Here is a 16,816-nt window from a genome sequence, read left to right on the forward strand (position 1 = left end):
AAGCCACCCTTTTAATAGTATACATTTCAAATTTAACAGTTTCAGTAATTTTAACAAGACATATCCCGAGACAATCACATTCCTCTTATTGTCTTAAATTTAATTTTAAGTGTATTGATGTCTCGCCTACATGTGTGCGCCTGGTGCCTGTTAGAGGTCAAAGAGGGGCACTGAATCTTCTGGAACTGGAGTTACAGATGGTTGTGAGCCAGCATGTGGGTTCTGGGCACCAAACCTAGGTCCCCCACCAGAGTAGCAAGTGCTCTTAGGCACTGACCCATCTCCCTTACTGCCCCCAGCACACTCCTCTTAATAACTACATGCTTACCAGTATTTCTTGAACTTTCTTTGGGTTGGTTAACTGAGTTGACTTCACTATTTCTCAGCTCTTGGATAATGCCTTTATTTAAGCAAATATCCACGTGCACGTTGAAGAGGGTAAGATCGGCAGTCTTTTGTTCTAGGTTACAGACAGGACAAACTAGAGTCTGGCCTGTTCCTTGCGCATCTGTACAGGGCTCTGCGGACGCCTGCCTACTTAATATACTGACAGTTTCATTTGCCAACGAACTAGGACAGGGCTGGTCTGGAACATCAGAATATTCTTTGCTGCGACAGTGCCCTGAAGTATCCACGCCTGCTGCTTTCAATGAGCTGCCTTCAGTCTCCACCAGACCTACAGCATCTACTGAGGAGGTCTGTCCATCCTCAGGCTCTTGCTTCTCATGCAGTGGACTGGAACGTCGAGCCTCTTCCTTCTGCCCAACATCTGCAGAAGAAGCATATGAGAAACAGGGCACTTCCCAGTCCTCACTGGCTGATGGTCCATCAAGACATGCATCTACATGTCCGTTAAAGGCATCCAGACTAACACCTTCTAGCTTCCTAAAGCAAACTGGGCACTCAAATGTCTGGCAGTTACTTGATTTCTCTGCTGTTTTGCTCTCACCCATTGTCTTCAATGCCTGGAGTGGCTGTGAGGTCTGTAGTGCTTGCTCACCGACAGTTTCACATCTGGGTGTGTCTTGATGGTTCGAGATCCTTTCTGATCGCTTTTTATCAAAAAAACTCTTCTTACGAGACATTTCCAAAGGCTTTACAAACTCAGTCTTGTCAGCTTTGTCTAGAACACACCCTGTAGGTGACAAAGCCTGGTTTCCAGCTTGTAAGAAGCCAATGATGCTCCTTTGTTGGTGTTTCTTGTCATCTTCATTAGAAAAAGTAGACATCCGAACACCTAAATGAAACCACAACCAGTCAGTTTCAAATTGTGTAGAGACATTCACTCCCAACACAAACAAAACACTCAACACAATGCGATATTGGCACATACGCAAGGTAAAGCAGAGAGAAGCAAGCACCTCTGGAGATGTGTACACATACACGCGCACTTTCCTTACCTGCTAAGGTTTGGACTCACACATAGTCTTTTGCATGTTAGGCATATAGTTTACCACTTTGCCACATCCCCAAGCCAATATTTTCCAAATTAAAGGATAGCTTTTCAAGTCTGACATTACGAAGAAGAACTTACTTTGCTTTGATAAAACTGGGTATCAGTAAATGTTATGGAGCTATTGCAGCTGGCAAGATTATATAGGACTTTCACTAATGTTTCACATATGATACCATTAAATGGAAAGTAATTCTTTGGGGTCAAGTACAGAGACGCTTCAGCTCTGACTTTTTTCAATAGACTTCATCTTCTAAGGAGCGTTTCATTTCCATACAGCAACTGAACAGAGAATTCTCAGATACCCTGTTGTCACTTGCATGCTGTGCACACACGCACTGACACAGCACTATCAGCCCAATGCTAGTTTACTTTGGAATTTACTCTTGGCGATGTCCATTCTGTGCATTCAGATGTGGTTATAAAGACAGGCATTCACAATAATAGACTCACACCCACTTGTCTCACTAGCCTAGAACCCTCGCTTTCTCTCTTCATCCTTCCCTTTGAGCGTCTTTGACTTTTTACTGTCTCCACGGTTTGCCTTTCTCAAGATGCCCACTATAGCATCCTGGCTCCTTTCACTTAGCAGTACTTCCTTGCTTCCTTCCCGTCCTGGTGTAGCTCATTTACATGCTGAACATCATCCTGTTGTCTGCACACACAGCTTGTCAGGCCACTTCAGCATGTCTCGCTTACTTTTAAGCTCTTCAGTAATGAGTAAAGTTGCTATAGATTCTTGTTCTTTGGCTCTTTTTTTTTTTAAAATCGTACTTCAGTGGTTTCATTGTACGCTACCTCTCAAGTGTGGAAGTTAGACCAATGACCCCGTCTTGGCACAATCTCTTACAGTTCACATGCAAGCATGGCTCCCTAGCTCATTTCCAATGGGCAGTGGCTGGCGGTGTGGCTTCACAGTGTCCTATTCTTCATTTGTAACTCTGCAATCTAAAATGTCTGAAAGTCATTAGCACAGTATGATAAACAAAGACTAAATTGACGTGACATAATTCAGTGCCCTCATAATCTAAATAAGACATTTGTTGTTGTTGTTTAGTGACAGAAATATCCACATGTTTCATTATATCACACTGTTCTACACCCACAACAGAGTGTTACACAATACAATTTAAATGCCCTGGATTTGTTTCTCAAATCTGTTAAGTATTGAGTCTTGAAATATCTTGCCTCAAGGACTTCAGACAAATATAAGGTTGAGAGCAACTTCCATTGGTTCAGACAGAATTGAATCATTCTGTATGTGCGTTCAGATGCATCGCTGCATGCATCCATTTCTAGGAATTGCAACTGGCAGCAGCAGAGGAAGAAGTCCTTAAACAGCTTTAAGAAATACTGAGCCAGCCGGGCATGGTGGCGCACGCCTTTAATCCCAGCACTCGGGAGGCAGAGGCAGGCGGATCGCTGTGAGTTCGAGGCCAGCCTGGTCTACAAAGTGAGTCCAGGATGGCCAAGGCTACACAGAGAAACCCTGTCTCGAGAAACCAAAAAAAAAAAAAAAAAAAAAAGAAAAAAAAAAAGAAATACTGAGCCAGGCGGTGGTGGCGCACGCCTTTAATCCCAGCACTCGGGAGGCAGAGGCAGGCGGATCGCTGTGAGTTCGAGGCCAGCCTGGTCTACAAAGTGAGTCGAGGACAGCCAAGGCCACACAGCGAAACACTGTCTCGAAAACCAAAAAAATTAAGAAAGAAAGAAAAAAAGAAAGAAAGAAAGAAAGAAATAATGGAAGGAAAAGATTCCCAAGTTGACTCTTTTTTTTTAATGGAGGAGGCATTAAACATATAAAGGAAAAATAAATAAATAAAGGTATATGCCCACCCATCAGCCTTAACCGCAAGGGATGTGGAGAAGCTGACAGAACTTCTGTCCTTAGCAGCTCTTTAGCAATGGCAAACATTTCTTCTGCAGTAGAAACAGCAGACGGAACCGTAGACGCGCGAGTTTTTACTTCAAAATTCACGTTCTTCAGCTTAAGGGTCACGGTTCTCCCCTGCAACACATGAAGCACACGACTACGGGAGGTGTCAGAACTTGTAGAAGGAGGTTGTTTGCAGGTTAGAAATGTTTCGGAAGGCTTCCTTACATATGACAATGCAAGTGCAATCAGCTGTCTACATAGCTTGGTCATGAGAACTGTCCTAACTAAAATCCATGTCTGGGGAAGGGGACGTGAGAGCAGAACTGGGAGGAGAGGAGGGAGGGGGCTGGGGTTAGGCTGTAAAGTGAATAAATAATTAAAATTAAAAACAAGAAAATCCATGTCTGAAAATATCGCTTAGCATATAGTGACTATTCCCCTCCCCAACCAATTAAAAATACTTTTATCTGAAGGGCAAAGTTAACTAATCACCTTCACTTTTCCTGTCCACTTCCCCAAGTCTGTATTGAAAGTGGGGGGAATCACAGCTCACACTCACTGCCCGACTACCGCATTCCAGAGTGCTCTGCTGGACATCTGTAAGAAGCATCTCTGCAGCTAGTGTCCTAAGGACATGAGGCTTCAGCTGGGGAGAGGTGATGACATCTGAGTATTTCCTGGGGCGGTTAAAGTAACGGGCAGCCGTTTTACTTGGGGGCAAGTTTAACTTTCTGACTCATTTCCTGACTCATTTCTGAATCAGTAACTTCAGGCAGGAGAGGCCTATCAAACATTCCCCTAGCCAGGTGACAGCTGCGACAGGAAATGACGGGAAGGCCACTTGACCTTTGTGGCATCGTTTCCAAATGTCTACAACCTAATCCATGGGACAAGCAAGGCAGCGGTGTTCTGGAGGGCGTAACAGCCTGGTGGTGCTCAAGACGACTTTATAAAGAAGAGAGAAAGGCTAGCAAACTCACAGACCAAACCAGCAAGACAGGACACCAGTCACCACGTGGTTAGAATCCTGGAGAGAAATTAGCAGGAAGACAAGAGCAAGCCAAGTGCTGTCTGACGCTTGGTTTACAGCAAGTGCTGATGTCACCTTCTGGTTTGACTAGTGTCTGCCGGGGTAGAGAACGCGGACAACGAGGAAACTGAGGGAGAGGTACAATGGAATCTCTTTTGGAAACGGTCCTAGACATCTGAGATGATTCTAAAGTTAAAAGTGTATTTTTAAAAACTCAAAAAGAGGCCGGGTGTGGTGGCACATGCCTTTAATCCCAGTGCTAGGGAGGCAGAGGCAGGCAGATCGCTTGAGTTTGAGGCCAGCCTGGTCTACAAAGCGAGGCCAGGACAGTCAGGGCTATTACACAGAGAAACCCTGTCTCAAAAACAAACAAACCAACAAACAAAAAAAAAACAACCAACCAACCAAACAAACAAAAAAACCCAAAACAAAACAAAACAAAAACAACTCAAAAAGAACTATGTTATACTTGAGGTATAGAAGAGTTAGAAGTAAAAACACTCTTCATACACTCCAATTTTTCTGCAATAACATTTTATTTTTTTGAGACAGGGTTTCTCTGTGGCTGTACTGGACTTGTTTTGTAGACCAGGCTGGGCTTGAATTCACAGAGCTCTGCCTGCCTCTGCCTCCCCGGAGTGCTGGGATTACAGGCATGTGCTACTGTGACCTGCACTTTTTAATACTTTTGTGTTATACTTTCTAGTAACTAACTCTGGCTTGGGTGAGTGGGGGCTGAGAAAACACTAATGTGGATGCTCGGAAGGAAGATTACGCAATGGTGGATCGGAACATCCCAGGCTTCTGCTCTCAATGCTAGGCAACCAGGATTAGAACCCTGAAATACAACTCCTGTGCTAGAAGGTCACCATCACTGCTGGGATGATCCGGAAAGGGTTTACGACAGGAGGGTGCAACTCGAACAGTCCTTCCCTTTGCCTTTGTCTCCCCTGCCATTGAAGTCTGATCTTGCATGTGATTCAAACATAGTGTTAAGGGGACAAAGCTGCCCGCCCTTCATCACCCTGGAACCATTCCAGATTCCAGCGTCACAAGTTATCCTTCATGGAGTGACTTCATCCCAGAGCTCACATAGGTCAGACCTCACTTCCTTTCTGGCTGTTGGGGACAGGAGCGCTCGTTTTTGTTTGTACCCTGCTTTAATAAATGTGTGGCCTCATGACTTAGAGTAGTGTCCTATAAGGAGAAAAGCTAAAGCTAAAACCACCCCATCAAAATGCAGTGCCTTGGCTACACAGAGAAACCCTGTCTCAAAAAACAAACACACACACACACACACACACACAAACAAAAACCCCAAACCAAACAACCAAACGAAACAATCCAGTACCTTGAGTCCTTCCTTCTGGAGGTCCTGGGCGAGCTCAGTGCACAGTTCTCGGCACAGGCTGTACTGTTCTTCAGCCGCACTTATCTCGCTAAATGTCCTGGGCAAACAGGCAGGATTTGGGTGCACAACGTAAATTACAGCTGAGTAGTCTGGTAATAATATAGTACAATCAAATAGCCTAGCATTGTATTTTCTTTGGTCTAATTAATATTTTCACATAAACTAACACATAATTAAGTAAAAATATCTGTATCTATATAAATCAAAAACCATTTGGATAAGCACCTTCATTAGCCAAAATAAATAAATAAATAAAAAATTAAAAAAAAAATAAAGTTCTTTTTCTTTTTTTAAGATGTGCCCTCACTTTGTAGGCCTGTGGACTAGAACTTGCTGTATAAATCAAACTCCACTTAAATTCACAGAGATCTGCCTGTTTCTGCCTCCCCAGTGCTAGGATTAAAGGCATGCTTGCCACAAGGCCCTGTTCCTAGTTTTGTTTGGTTTTTTGAGACAGGGTTTCTCTGTGTAGCCTTGACTGTCCTGGACTCACTCTGTAGACCAGGCTGGCCTTGAACTCACAGTGATCCACCTGCCTCTGCCTCCTGAGTGCTGGGATTAAAGGCGTGTGCCACCACGCCCGGCTCTCCTTGTTCACTTTCTAACTGGCATGTTGGTGCTTGCTTATTGTGAGTTCTTTACATATCACAGAAGCCAGCTCTTTATCCGTGATTGTGAACTGGGATCTTCCTCCCTAGTTCAATACCAAACCCGATGCCCTAATACATTTTTGAAAATCCAAGGAGAGTTTTTAGGGGGGGGGGGAAGGAACCAGGCAAGTGGTTCTTAAATGTCTAATCAGAACGTTGATGTTTTGAGAAAACAACTGAGGAACTTTTACAATGTACACGTTTCACCTAAACAAAGTTCCATTAAGATTTTATGTGAAGTGAAAAAAAAAAAAAAAAGATTTTATGTGATTCTAAACAAAATTCTAAGCCCCCACACTAAACAATCTCTAAGCCAGTGGTTCTTAACCTGTGGGTCATGGCCCCTTTAGAGGTTTAATGACTTTCACAAAGGTCACCTTTGACCACCAGAGAACAACAGATTCACAACAGTAGCACATCTGCAGTTAAGAAGTAGCAATGAAAATAATTTTATGGCTGGAGGTCAGCACAACATGAAGAGCTGTGTACTACAGGGTCGCAGCGTTAGGAGGGTTGGGAACCTCTGCGAGGCTCTCCTTTACCAACTCTACTTCAGGCTCGATCTGTACCTAGAACACTTGAGTCGAGAAGGAAGATTTGGGTTTGGATATTTTTTGCTTTTAACTTTATTTTTTGATATCTGATTGTGCACAGTGAGATGTCCTCAGATGGGACCCAGGTTTGAAAGTGAAATGTATTTGTCTTGAATACATCGTATGGGCAGAGCCTGAAGGTACATATGCACCGTGTTCCAACAGTCTGTGCCTGACTGCAGCCCGTCACATAAAAGGAGGGACAAGGTTTCCTAATGCGGCAGCATCTCAGCACTCAGGGAGCCTTGGAATTTGGAACATTTCAGACTTCAGAAACTCGGATCAGAGATGCCCGAGGTGTAACTTGAAACTTCTGCTCATCTGACCAATATTTGAAGTTCCTGGAATTGCCATTGTAATACCTTACGACTCTCAGGTGAACAGTTAATAGTTCTTATCAAAAGATTACAAATCCTACAATGTTTAGTTTTCACTGAACAGGAGTAACATCAGTATTAGAAAATATAAATGCTGACCAAGTTATCCTACTGTGAGCACAGCAACCAAAGATAGTGCACATAGCTTACGTGTTTACCACAGAAGTACAAGCTGCCAAAAATTGTGAAACTTTATTGTAGTGATATTTCACTAAAATGAACTTTACTAAACAGGAACTTGAAAGAGTTTAACATACATTCAATTATAAGCCATTAACTTTATTTTTTATTTAAAATATAAGAACAAACATTCATTACCTTTCAACGCTCATACTTTTCCTTTCTCCATCCCTTAAATGAGAAAAAAAAAAAAAAAGGTCTTTATTTCTTTCTCAATAAGAGAACTTAATATACTTGTTTCAACTAACTAAGTAACGTCTATGTGTGTGGGCACTTTGCCTGTATGTATGTGTATGCACTATGTATGTGCAGTGCTCACACATGTCAGAAGAGGAAACTCTTTGTCCTGAAACTGGAGCCACCACGTGGTTGCTAGGAATTCAAACCAGGTCCTCTGGAAGAGCAGCCAGTGCTCTTAACTGCTGAGCCACCCTCAAACATTCTCTTTTAACATTTCATTCAAAATTATATCTTATAAAAACCAGAGGGCTTCTTTTAAATAAAAAAATGAAACTGTCACTAAGACATAAATAGAGAAGATAACTAATTTGATTTCATGCATCACCAATCAAGTCTATATCTACAGTAGAAAACTTGAAAATAGCTACCTACCTTGCTTTTATTAAGAGTCTGAAAACTGAACCACACAGTTTATGAGCACAGGAGGCATAGCACAGAAGCTCTCAGCCACCGCACAGAGAACGTTTGAATTCAGTGCTGCTTTATTTGGGAACCAGCAAACCACGTCCTCTCCTGCTCGTCTCACCATTCATTACTCATGCTTTAGTCAGAATTTGGGACAGGATGACGACTGGGAATCTAAACCAACTGCTTTGGATGGATCTAGCTACGCCGAAAGGCGCTAGAGAAACTGGATATGTGTGCTTTATTCAGTTTCCAAACACTCAATGGATGCGATCCACCCAAAGTGCTCGAACACATAGAACAATGAATAGACTATGCCAAGTGCTTGTCCTAAAACACACCCCAGCAGGTAAAGACAAGATTAGATTAAACATGGAGCCTGAGGAGGTTATATAGAGCTTGCCTCACATGACCAAAGCCTTGAAAAACAAAAAACAAAACAAAACAAAACAAAATCAATCAAATGGAAGAAGGCAGGCCTGACGGCACAATCCTGTAACAGTAGCCCAAGCTATATGGGAAGCTGAGGTAAGAGGACCAGGAGTTCAAGGCCAGGCTGGGCTAGGAAGTAAGTTCAAAATCACCTGGTTAGCTTAAGTGAGACTCTATTTCAAAATAGTAAGAAAAGAGGGAGGGCAGGTAGAGCACGACATAAACAGCAGCAGCAGCAACAACAACGGATGTATGTTCAAAAGGGAGACAGACATACCCAGACTACAACCAAAGCATCACAGGGCGGCAGACAGCACAGGCTGAGGGGAGGAAGGCCAGCTACAGTGTATTATAAACCAACTGTGCAATTTTCACCCACCAGAAGCCTTGCTGCACTCTATACACCTGATGCATCATACCAAGCTAAATTACCTTTAAGCATAATAGGGGAAACAAGATGACGATATGTGGATTAAATAAGCAACTAGGTCATTTACAGGGTTGTGATTTCATCTCCCAGTATGTACACTTGAGAGCAAAGTCTTTTAACTGTGTGAGGAGAGCTGAGAATGCTGTGCCCAGCTTAGCACTGCCCCGCCCCCTCTCTTTTGGCTAGCCTCTAACCTATCATCAGCCTTTGTAATTCTTTGGTAGTTAATTAATTGTATCCATATCCTCTTTGATTTTTTTTTTTTTTTTTTTTTTTTTTTTTTTTTTTTGGTGTCCCTTAATTTTAGTACAAGAATACAAAGGAAGCCAGGCATGATGGTATATGTGCCTGATTAATTCCCACATTTAGGCAGGAGCACTGTACGTGTCTCACTACACCCGGACAGCCTGACACCTGACAGGACAGATCATGACTGACCTTTAGGTTTGCCCTCTTCCCTCCTCCCTTCTTTTCATCCGCCCACAATATCTCAAAGACCAGATAGATGAAAAAGTGGCAGAACAAAGTGTAGGACTTTAGTTAGTGTCCCACCTTCTCCTACAACTTTGCATGATCAGCCCCTTCCAGGCTCCAACTCCGGGGGGCCACCATTGGCCCACACTAACCTCTGAAGTCACTGCTTATGCCCTCACTCTGCCCTACTTTTGCATCCATTTCTTTGGCTCTTTCCTATTTCTCAGACTAGTATGTAAACTACATAAAGACAGAATTTTGTCCAACCCGCTGTTGTTTTCTCTAGTGCTTACAACAGTGTCCAACAGAAGGTAAGTATTCAGCATTCATTCACACATTTGAAAACTAAATGGCCAGGCGGTGGTGGCGCACGCCTTTAATCCCCGCATTTGGAAGGCAGAGGCAGGCAGATCACTGTGGTTCCAGGCTAGCCTGGTCTACAAAAATGAGTCCAAACAGTCAAGGCTACACAGAGAAACCCTCTCTCAAAAAACCAAAAACAAACAAACAAACGACCCCCCGCCCAAAACAAAAAGAAAACTAAGTGAACTACAGTTAGAGACTTTCAAAGTATTATCAAGTCTTGCTTAAAGAATAAATCTGTGGATGCTGGGCGTGGTGGCACACGTCTTTAATCCCAGCACTCGGAAGGCAGAGGCAGGCGGATCTCTGTGAGATCAAGGCCAGCCTGATCTATGAAGCGAGGCCAGGACAGCCAGGACTACAAGAGAAACTCTGTCTATAATAGTAGTAATAATAATAATAATAATAATAACAATAATAATAATAACAACAACAACAGCAGCAGCAGCAGCAACAACAACTGTGAAATACAAGCCACCTTTCTTTCATCAACAACCTGATGACCAACCTTTCTCTTCCAGTCTGGAGCCAGAAGGACACAGGCAGGACACATAAGGAAGTAACCATCATCCCTTTGCCATGGTCCACACCGCTGAAGCCCACACCTAGAAGTGAGTCGTTATCCCCTTTTTCCCTCAGCCAAACTGATAACTTTAACCATAACAGTCTAAATTAAACTAGTTAAAATGAATTTTAAGATTTCTTTTGAAACAGCCTTTATCTCAAAGGTTCAAACTGGCCCAGATAAATGATAATGAAAAATGATAAAAAGCTGAATAACTACGCCTGCATACCTCTCCAGGTCTGTTGAACCTAGACCCAGGGCGATGTGGAGAAAGTAATGCCAGGATGCTTCAGAGAAAAGGAGGGAGAGCAATGCTCTCTTTTGGTAGAGATCTGTGCATGTAACAATTCCAAGGGCCATTAACATTTTCTCTGTAACTTTTCCTATTCCAGAGACCTAGAAGAAAATCCATATTTAGAGAAAATCAAGTGTGTGCAAGGTGGAATAGCCACAGGTGAACCAATATTTATAATTTAGGATTTTAAATGAGATTATAAGTGTGTGTGTCCTTCTGGCTCCAGACTGGAAGAGAAAGGTTGGTCATCAGGTTGTTGATGAAAGAAAGGTGGCTTGTATTTCACAGTTGTTGTTGCTGCTGCTGTGTGTGTGTGGTGTGTATGAGTAGTGTGTGTGTGAGCATGTGTGTACGTGTGGTGTGTGCCTGTGTGTGAAGGAGAATTGGTGGTGGCACTGAGGCGTGAACACAGAGCTTTGAACATGCTAAGTAAACAGTCTGATACTGAGTGACATTCCCAGGCGAAGATTATAATTTGTAACTAACAAAAGGCATGAATGATATTATTTTCACATGTCATGCAAGAAAAATTCTTATTCTTGGTCCCATAGTCTAATTTGATAGAATTTTTAAAGGCACTTAAAAAAAGTTATGTGGTCATATACATTTTGGAAATGATAGAGCAAGCAAATGAAACATTTTTAGTACAAGACTTATGAGCCTTTAATATAATCAAACCTAGATGCCAAAGGATTTAGTGTTTTGGTTTTGACAAAAATTGAGCCCAAGTACTTCACCATCTTTAAACTGATAAAACTTTATTTTCTTTTTTAACTATTGAACTGAATCCTATGTGGCAGTCTACAGCCTGCTCAAAATAATGGGTATGATTGAATATATATAAAGTATCACTTACTGTTCAAGGAAAAGGATGTAGCAAGGTTCACAGCATTAATGATCTCTGAATACTACATACATACAGTAGTTTTATTCCTAATGTATGAATAGGTGTCTCATTGTTTTAAAGTTCTAGGTTCAAATACTGGGTGAATCCAAATATTGGTAAGATTTTAAAATCTCATTTAAAAATAATTTATTAGAAGATAATAATTAAAAATCCTTAATTATAAAAAAAATAAAGAGGACATAAAACACAAAAATCCAGAAGCTATAAATAATAAAATATGTCATTTCTGGAACCTTGTGGGAAATTTTTTTCATTTTAGAGATGGTGAAGTACTTTGGTTAACTTTGTCAAAAACAAAATTCTAAGTCCCTTTGGAGTGTCACAGCTACTCACCCAGCAGCGGCCTGGACCGGAGGAGAAGTGTGAGAGCGTTAAGTTATAGCTGAAAGCGCATGCTCAAGTGTTCCTTTTATGCCCCTCCTCCTTGGCGGGGATGCGCTTAAAGGCTACCACCTCTTATTTACGTTAAACTCTCCTGCAGACAAGCTCCTTAGACATCACTTTCAGGGTCCACAGAAAGTTCTATGTGCACATTCAACCATCCAGCAAAGTTCTCTCACCTGCCACCTGCTACTTTACAGCCAGTCAGCAAAGAACAATTACTATCAGTCAGTGGTTCTCAACTTTGCCTGCACCGCACTTCCGGTTGTGATGACGCCAACCAGAAAATTATTTCCTTGCTACTTCATGACTGCTGTCTTGCTGCTGCAATGGATCGTGATGGAAATATCTGGATAGCTGGTACGCGACCTCCCAAGGGGTTGGCACCCACAGGCTGAGAACCACTGGGACTCTCGCTCCTCTCCGGAATTCCGCGTATATACAGAAATGATGGCTTCATCTGAGACCTTACCTTTCTAATAGGCAAGTCCTTAATGAAGTCCATCACTGCTTTCCTGCTGGGGAGAATCTGGTACTGCCCGTTTGGCTTGTTCTTGTCACTGCACACTTTGGCTAACATTGTGTTGGGAGCAATGCCTTAAAGAGAGAGCAGGGTGACCACTTGAGGAAGCTGCTGTGTGGAGTTAATTATGTGATAAGAGATTGAAGGTTGGCTGCAAATATCTGGATGACACATGAGGCTACTTTAAAAGTGACATTTGGCTACTGACGATCTGCCTTGGGCTTTCTGTGGTTTGAGGAAAAGGGAATGTATTAGCCACGGCAGCAGGAGAAATGACGGCTATTTGAGTCTCCATATTCTAAAATTCAAGAGTAATTTCCAAACAGTAATATTAAGTATCATTGCTTTACTTACAGCTGTACTAGGAACAGAGGGTTGCTTTGTACTAGATTCTTATTCCTCAGAAGAGATCCAGAACACAGTTTATGATCGATACTTAATTTTTAAAAAGTTTTTCTCAATGTTAATTTCCCACATTAAAAAATTAACTATTCTGACTTATATTAAAAGCAACATCTTTACTGTTACTCACAAACAAGGCACCAGAGTCGGGGATATCTAAATCTATGAGTTACTGGTTCATCCTGGTGTTTGTGGACATTTTCCTAAAGCTGAGCACGCATGCCTATGCTTTGGAACAGTAAACAGGAACCTAACCAGCACACGTGACTTTAAAGGTGACTCAGCAGTTCTGTGATAAGTGGGGGCAACCATTATTAGTTCCTACGCTAGGCCTTAGGATGCGCTTAGGGGTGATGAACTCTGTAAACTGGTAGGACTGGTGGGACTGGTGGGACTGGTGGGACTGGTGGGGCTTTTCTTTTCTTCTTTTTTTTAGCCGGATGCTGCAAGTTGATCTTTTTCTTGGTGGGAGTGAGGGGTCACCAACCTGCATATATGCTAGGCTCTGTCCTACAAAGTAATCTAGGACAAATGTCAACCAAACACTCTATGCAAATCCAACCACAATATGTTTTGCCCTTAAAGGATCGCTATTCTAGATTTATGATAGTTTTTGGTTTGTTTGTTTGTTTGTTTTCTTGGGCCATAGTCTTTTTTGCTTGACTACAGCTTACCTTTAGGTTTAGGTAGCCTCAGTAGGTCAAAGTGACTAGCAGCCACATCAAAGGCTACATCTGCCTTACAATGAGGAACCAGTACTGGCAGCTTGAATTAAGCAGTATGGCTGAACAGCCAGAGGCTGTTAACGTCCCTTAAAATACCTGCACTGGCCGTCAGCATTGTTTTTTGTTCAATTCTGAAGCGAATTTCCTTTACCACTTCCTCAGCTGATGTTCCAAAAACAACCGAATTTTGGGGCATTTGAGGACTGTTTTGTTCTTCAGAGCTCAGCTGGAAAGGATTTCCTTGGGGCTGCAAATCAGGACTATCTTCGAAGAGCAGAGGAGAGATGGGCCGGTCCTGCTCGCTCAGCTTGTCAGCCTCCTCTAAATCACAAACAGGAAGAGCAAGTCATCTTTATTGTAAGAAGCAAGAACTTGAGCTGAGGGGAGGCTGGGGGCCGGGAGGGGGGGTTGGGGGGGAGAAGGGAGAGAGGGAAGAAGGGGTTGGCGCTAGCCTTCGAGCCTAGCACAGTCAGGCAGATCCCTGTGAGTTCAAGGCCAGCCTGGTCTACAGAAAAAGTTCCAGATACACAAAGAAACTGTCTCCAAAAACTAAAAAAAAAAAAAAATAATAATAATAATTAATTAATTAAAAAGGGTAAGTACACATGTCTTAAGATAGGTTTCACTTTATTCTTTAATTTTTTTCCCCAGTGGTTTCTCATTCCCAATCCACTGTATTATATATATATATATATATATATATATATTTTTTTTTTTTTTTTTCTCTCTCCCTCTCCTCCCAGCCTTCCCATCTTCTCTATGTGTGTGCACACTTGTGTGTCTAGCAGCCCACACTGGCCTCAATTCACCATGGAGCCCACACTGGCCTTGAATTTCCTGGTCTGGTCATTGTTGCCCAAGTCTTCTAAGAATGGAATTACACGCATCAGTGCCCACCCCTATCCCACAGTGCTGAAAACAACGCAATTCGGTTTTGTTTCTAGGAACCAAGATAAGAAATGCTGTCGTTGATCTTTTGTAACTATTTAATAAAGAAAATGCCGCCAGGCTCTCCTGAAAAGGAGCGTTACCCATTTTTTTTGTGTGTGTGTGCATTTTAATGTACTTTTTTATTTTGGTTTTTCCAGACAAGGTTTCTCTGTGTAGCTTTGGCTGCCCTGGACTCACTTTGTAGACCAGGCTGGCCTCGAGCTCACAGAGATCCGCCTGCCTCTGCCTCTCCGAGTGCTGAGATTACAGGTGTGTGCTGCCACACCTGGCTTTGAGTGCACATTTTAAAGGAAATATTTTATGTAAAACTCATTAACTTAGGGAGTCCATTACTTTTTCTTTAAGTGAGGAAATATTTTTCACTTTATTCTTCTATAAGGAGAAAAAGATCCTTCTTAAGATGAGGAATAAGAAGGGAAAAGCATTAAACAATAATTGCAATCAAAATTAAATTTTGTTTTGGGGAGGAAAATTTTTTTTCTTTATTCATAGAAGAAACTTTAAAAATGTTAAAATGATCTGAAATGTCTCTTTTCAAATGCTGATTTTACTTTTAACTTGCTTGTTAATAAAACGTTACTTTCATTGAGGGTACCTTTGCTATAAATAGAAATTACTCTTCAAAGTTGAACTTCTTTATACAAATTCTTAGAGTATGATCCAATTCATGAATGTCCAAATTTAAGGCAAAAAAGTATAAATATCAATGCATTGGAAAATGTTATTGTTGGAAAGTAAAGTAGCTGGGTACAGTGGTGCATGCCTACTATCCCAGTACTCAGGAACATGGATGAGGCAGGAGGATGACAAGTTTGTGCCTATCCTGCATCGGAGAGTGAGATCCCATCTCAAACAAAGAAAGGCATTTTTTTCCCCTCTTCTCTCACATATTACATCCAACCAGTTTCCCCTCTTTCCCCTCCTCCCAGCAGCACCCTCTTTCCCCTTTCTCCCAAGATCGACTCCTCCTGTGAAGAAACACACCTTTTAAGCATGTAAGGTACCCAACTAGTTATTAGCTTATGCCCATTTTTCAGATATAGTGTAAAATACACTTAACTCTATCCTGATACCAGTACTAAAAATATTCACATGAACAATTTCCATTAAAAATTATTCTCTAAACTTAAAATAGGATAAAAACAATTTAAATGCACTTATAAGATTAATAAAAGAGATTTCTGATCCCATTTTATAACATGTGTATTTCCCAAACTAAGGCAAATTCAGAAGCAACAGTTAAAATTTTTTTAGGCCTAGGTTAACCTCACATTTTAAATTATATACCCTGCCTAGGCTGGTCGTTAACTCCTAATTCTATTACTCAGCCTTTAGAGTGTTGAAGTTATAGGTATGAAAATATACTGAGCTTAAATTTAAGTTAAATTTCAAGGACAGTTGAAGGCACTTTATTGAAAAATGAACTTGGTCTTTTAAAACTGTCCAACAAAAGCCAGGTAGTTTTAACACATGCCTTTGACCCCAGCACTTGGGAGGCAGAGGCAGGCAGATCTCTGAGTTCCAGGCCAGCCTGGTCAACAGAGCGAGTTCCAGGGATACACAGAGAAACCTGTCTCAAAAAACCAAAAAAGAAAAAAGAAAAACAACAACAACAAAACCAGAAAAAAATTTAAGGATATGCAAATAATAAAAGATACTTGATTAGTTTCAAACTTTGTCATATGAATTAATTTATAGATAGACGTTCCCAAATCCAAACTCAGAGGCCACATACACAGTACGGCCCAATTTACTACATCTGTGCTTTAGGTAATTTTCATTTTCATTTACTGTCTTTTAAACTCTAGAGCAATTTGGAAAGGAAAAGAGGATGGAACAGCTGATAAGAGAGCTACTTAGCTCTTTCTTCCAATTGGCTGAATAGAAGTCAAGGTAAAGAGAGCTACAGACAAAATGCAGGCCAGGTACATCTCGGTCCAGTTCTCAAACCCTCTCGGCAGTGACTCTCACTGGTGTCCTCACAGTGGACTCAGCAGCCCTCTGCAGTGACTCTCACTGGTGCCCTCACAGTGTACTCAGCAGCCCTCTGCAATGACTCTCACTGGTGTTCACACAGTGTACTCAGCAGCTCTCTGCAGTGACTCTCACTGGTCTTTTCACAGTGGACTCAGGAGCTCTCCTCTCTGCAGTGA

The 16,816-nt window shown here is 41.8% G+C and overlaps 1 protein-coding gene across 2 annotated transcripts in view; it reads right to left on the minus strand.

Moving 5' to 3' along the window:
* Positions 1–16,816, minus strand: part of Polk (DNA polymerase kappa) — a 59,111-nt gene that overhangs the window by 1,056 nt on the left and 41,239 nt on the right. For both annotated transcript variants that reach the window (XM_051172378.1, XM_051172377.1), the window contains 7 exons: positions 13,809–14,033; positions 12,535–12,659; positions 10,709–10,875; positions 7,709–7,741; positions 5,711–5,807; positions 3,290–3,461; positions 329–1,237 (listed from right to left, as the gene is read on the minus strand). In XM_051172378.1, coding sequence (XP_051028335.1) covers positions 329–1,237; positions 3,290–3,461; positions 5,711–5,807; positions 7,709–7,741; positions 10,709–10,875; positions 12,535–12,659; positions 13,809–14,033 — 1,728 coding nt within the window. The remainder of the gene's footprint in view (positions 1–328; positions 1,238–3,289; positions 3,462–5,710; positions 5,808–7,708; positions 7,742–10,708; positions 10,876–12,534; positions 12,660–13,808; positions 14,034–16,816) is intronic.

The sequence above is a fragment of the Acomys russatus genome, chromosome 30 (genome assembly GCF_903995435.1).
Source record: "Acomys russatus chromosome 30, mAcoRus1.1, whole genome shotgun sequence".
In the NCBI taxonomy this organism is placed as follows: Eukaryota; Metazoa; Chordata; class Mammalia; order Rodentia; family Muridae; genus Acomys; species Acomys russatus.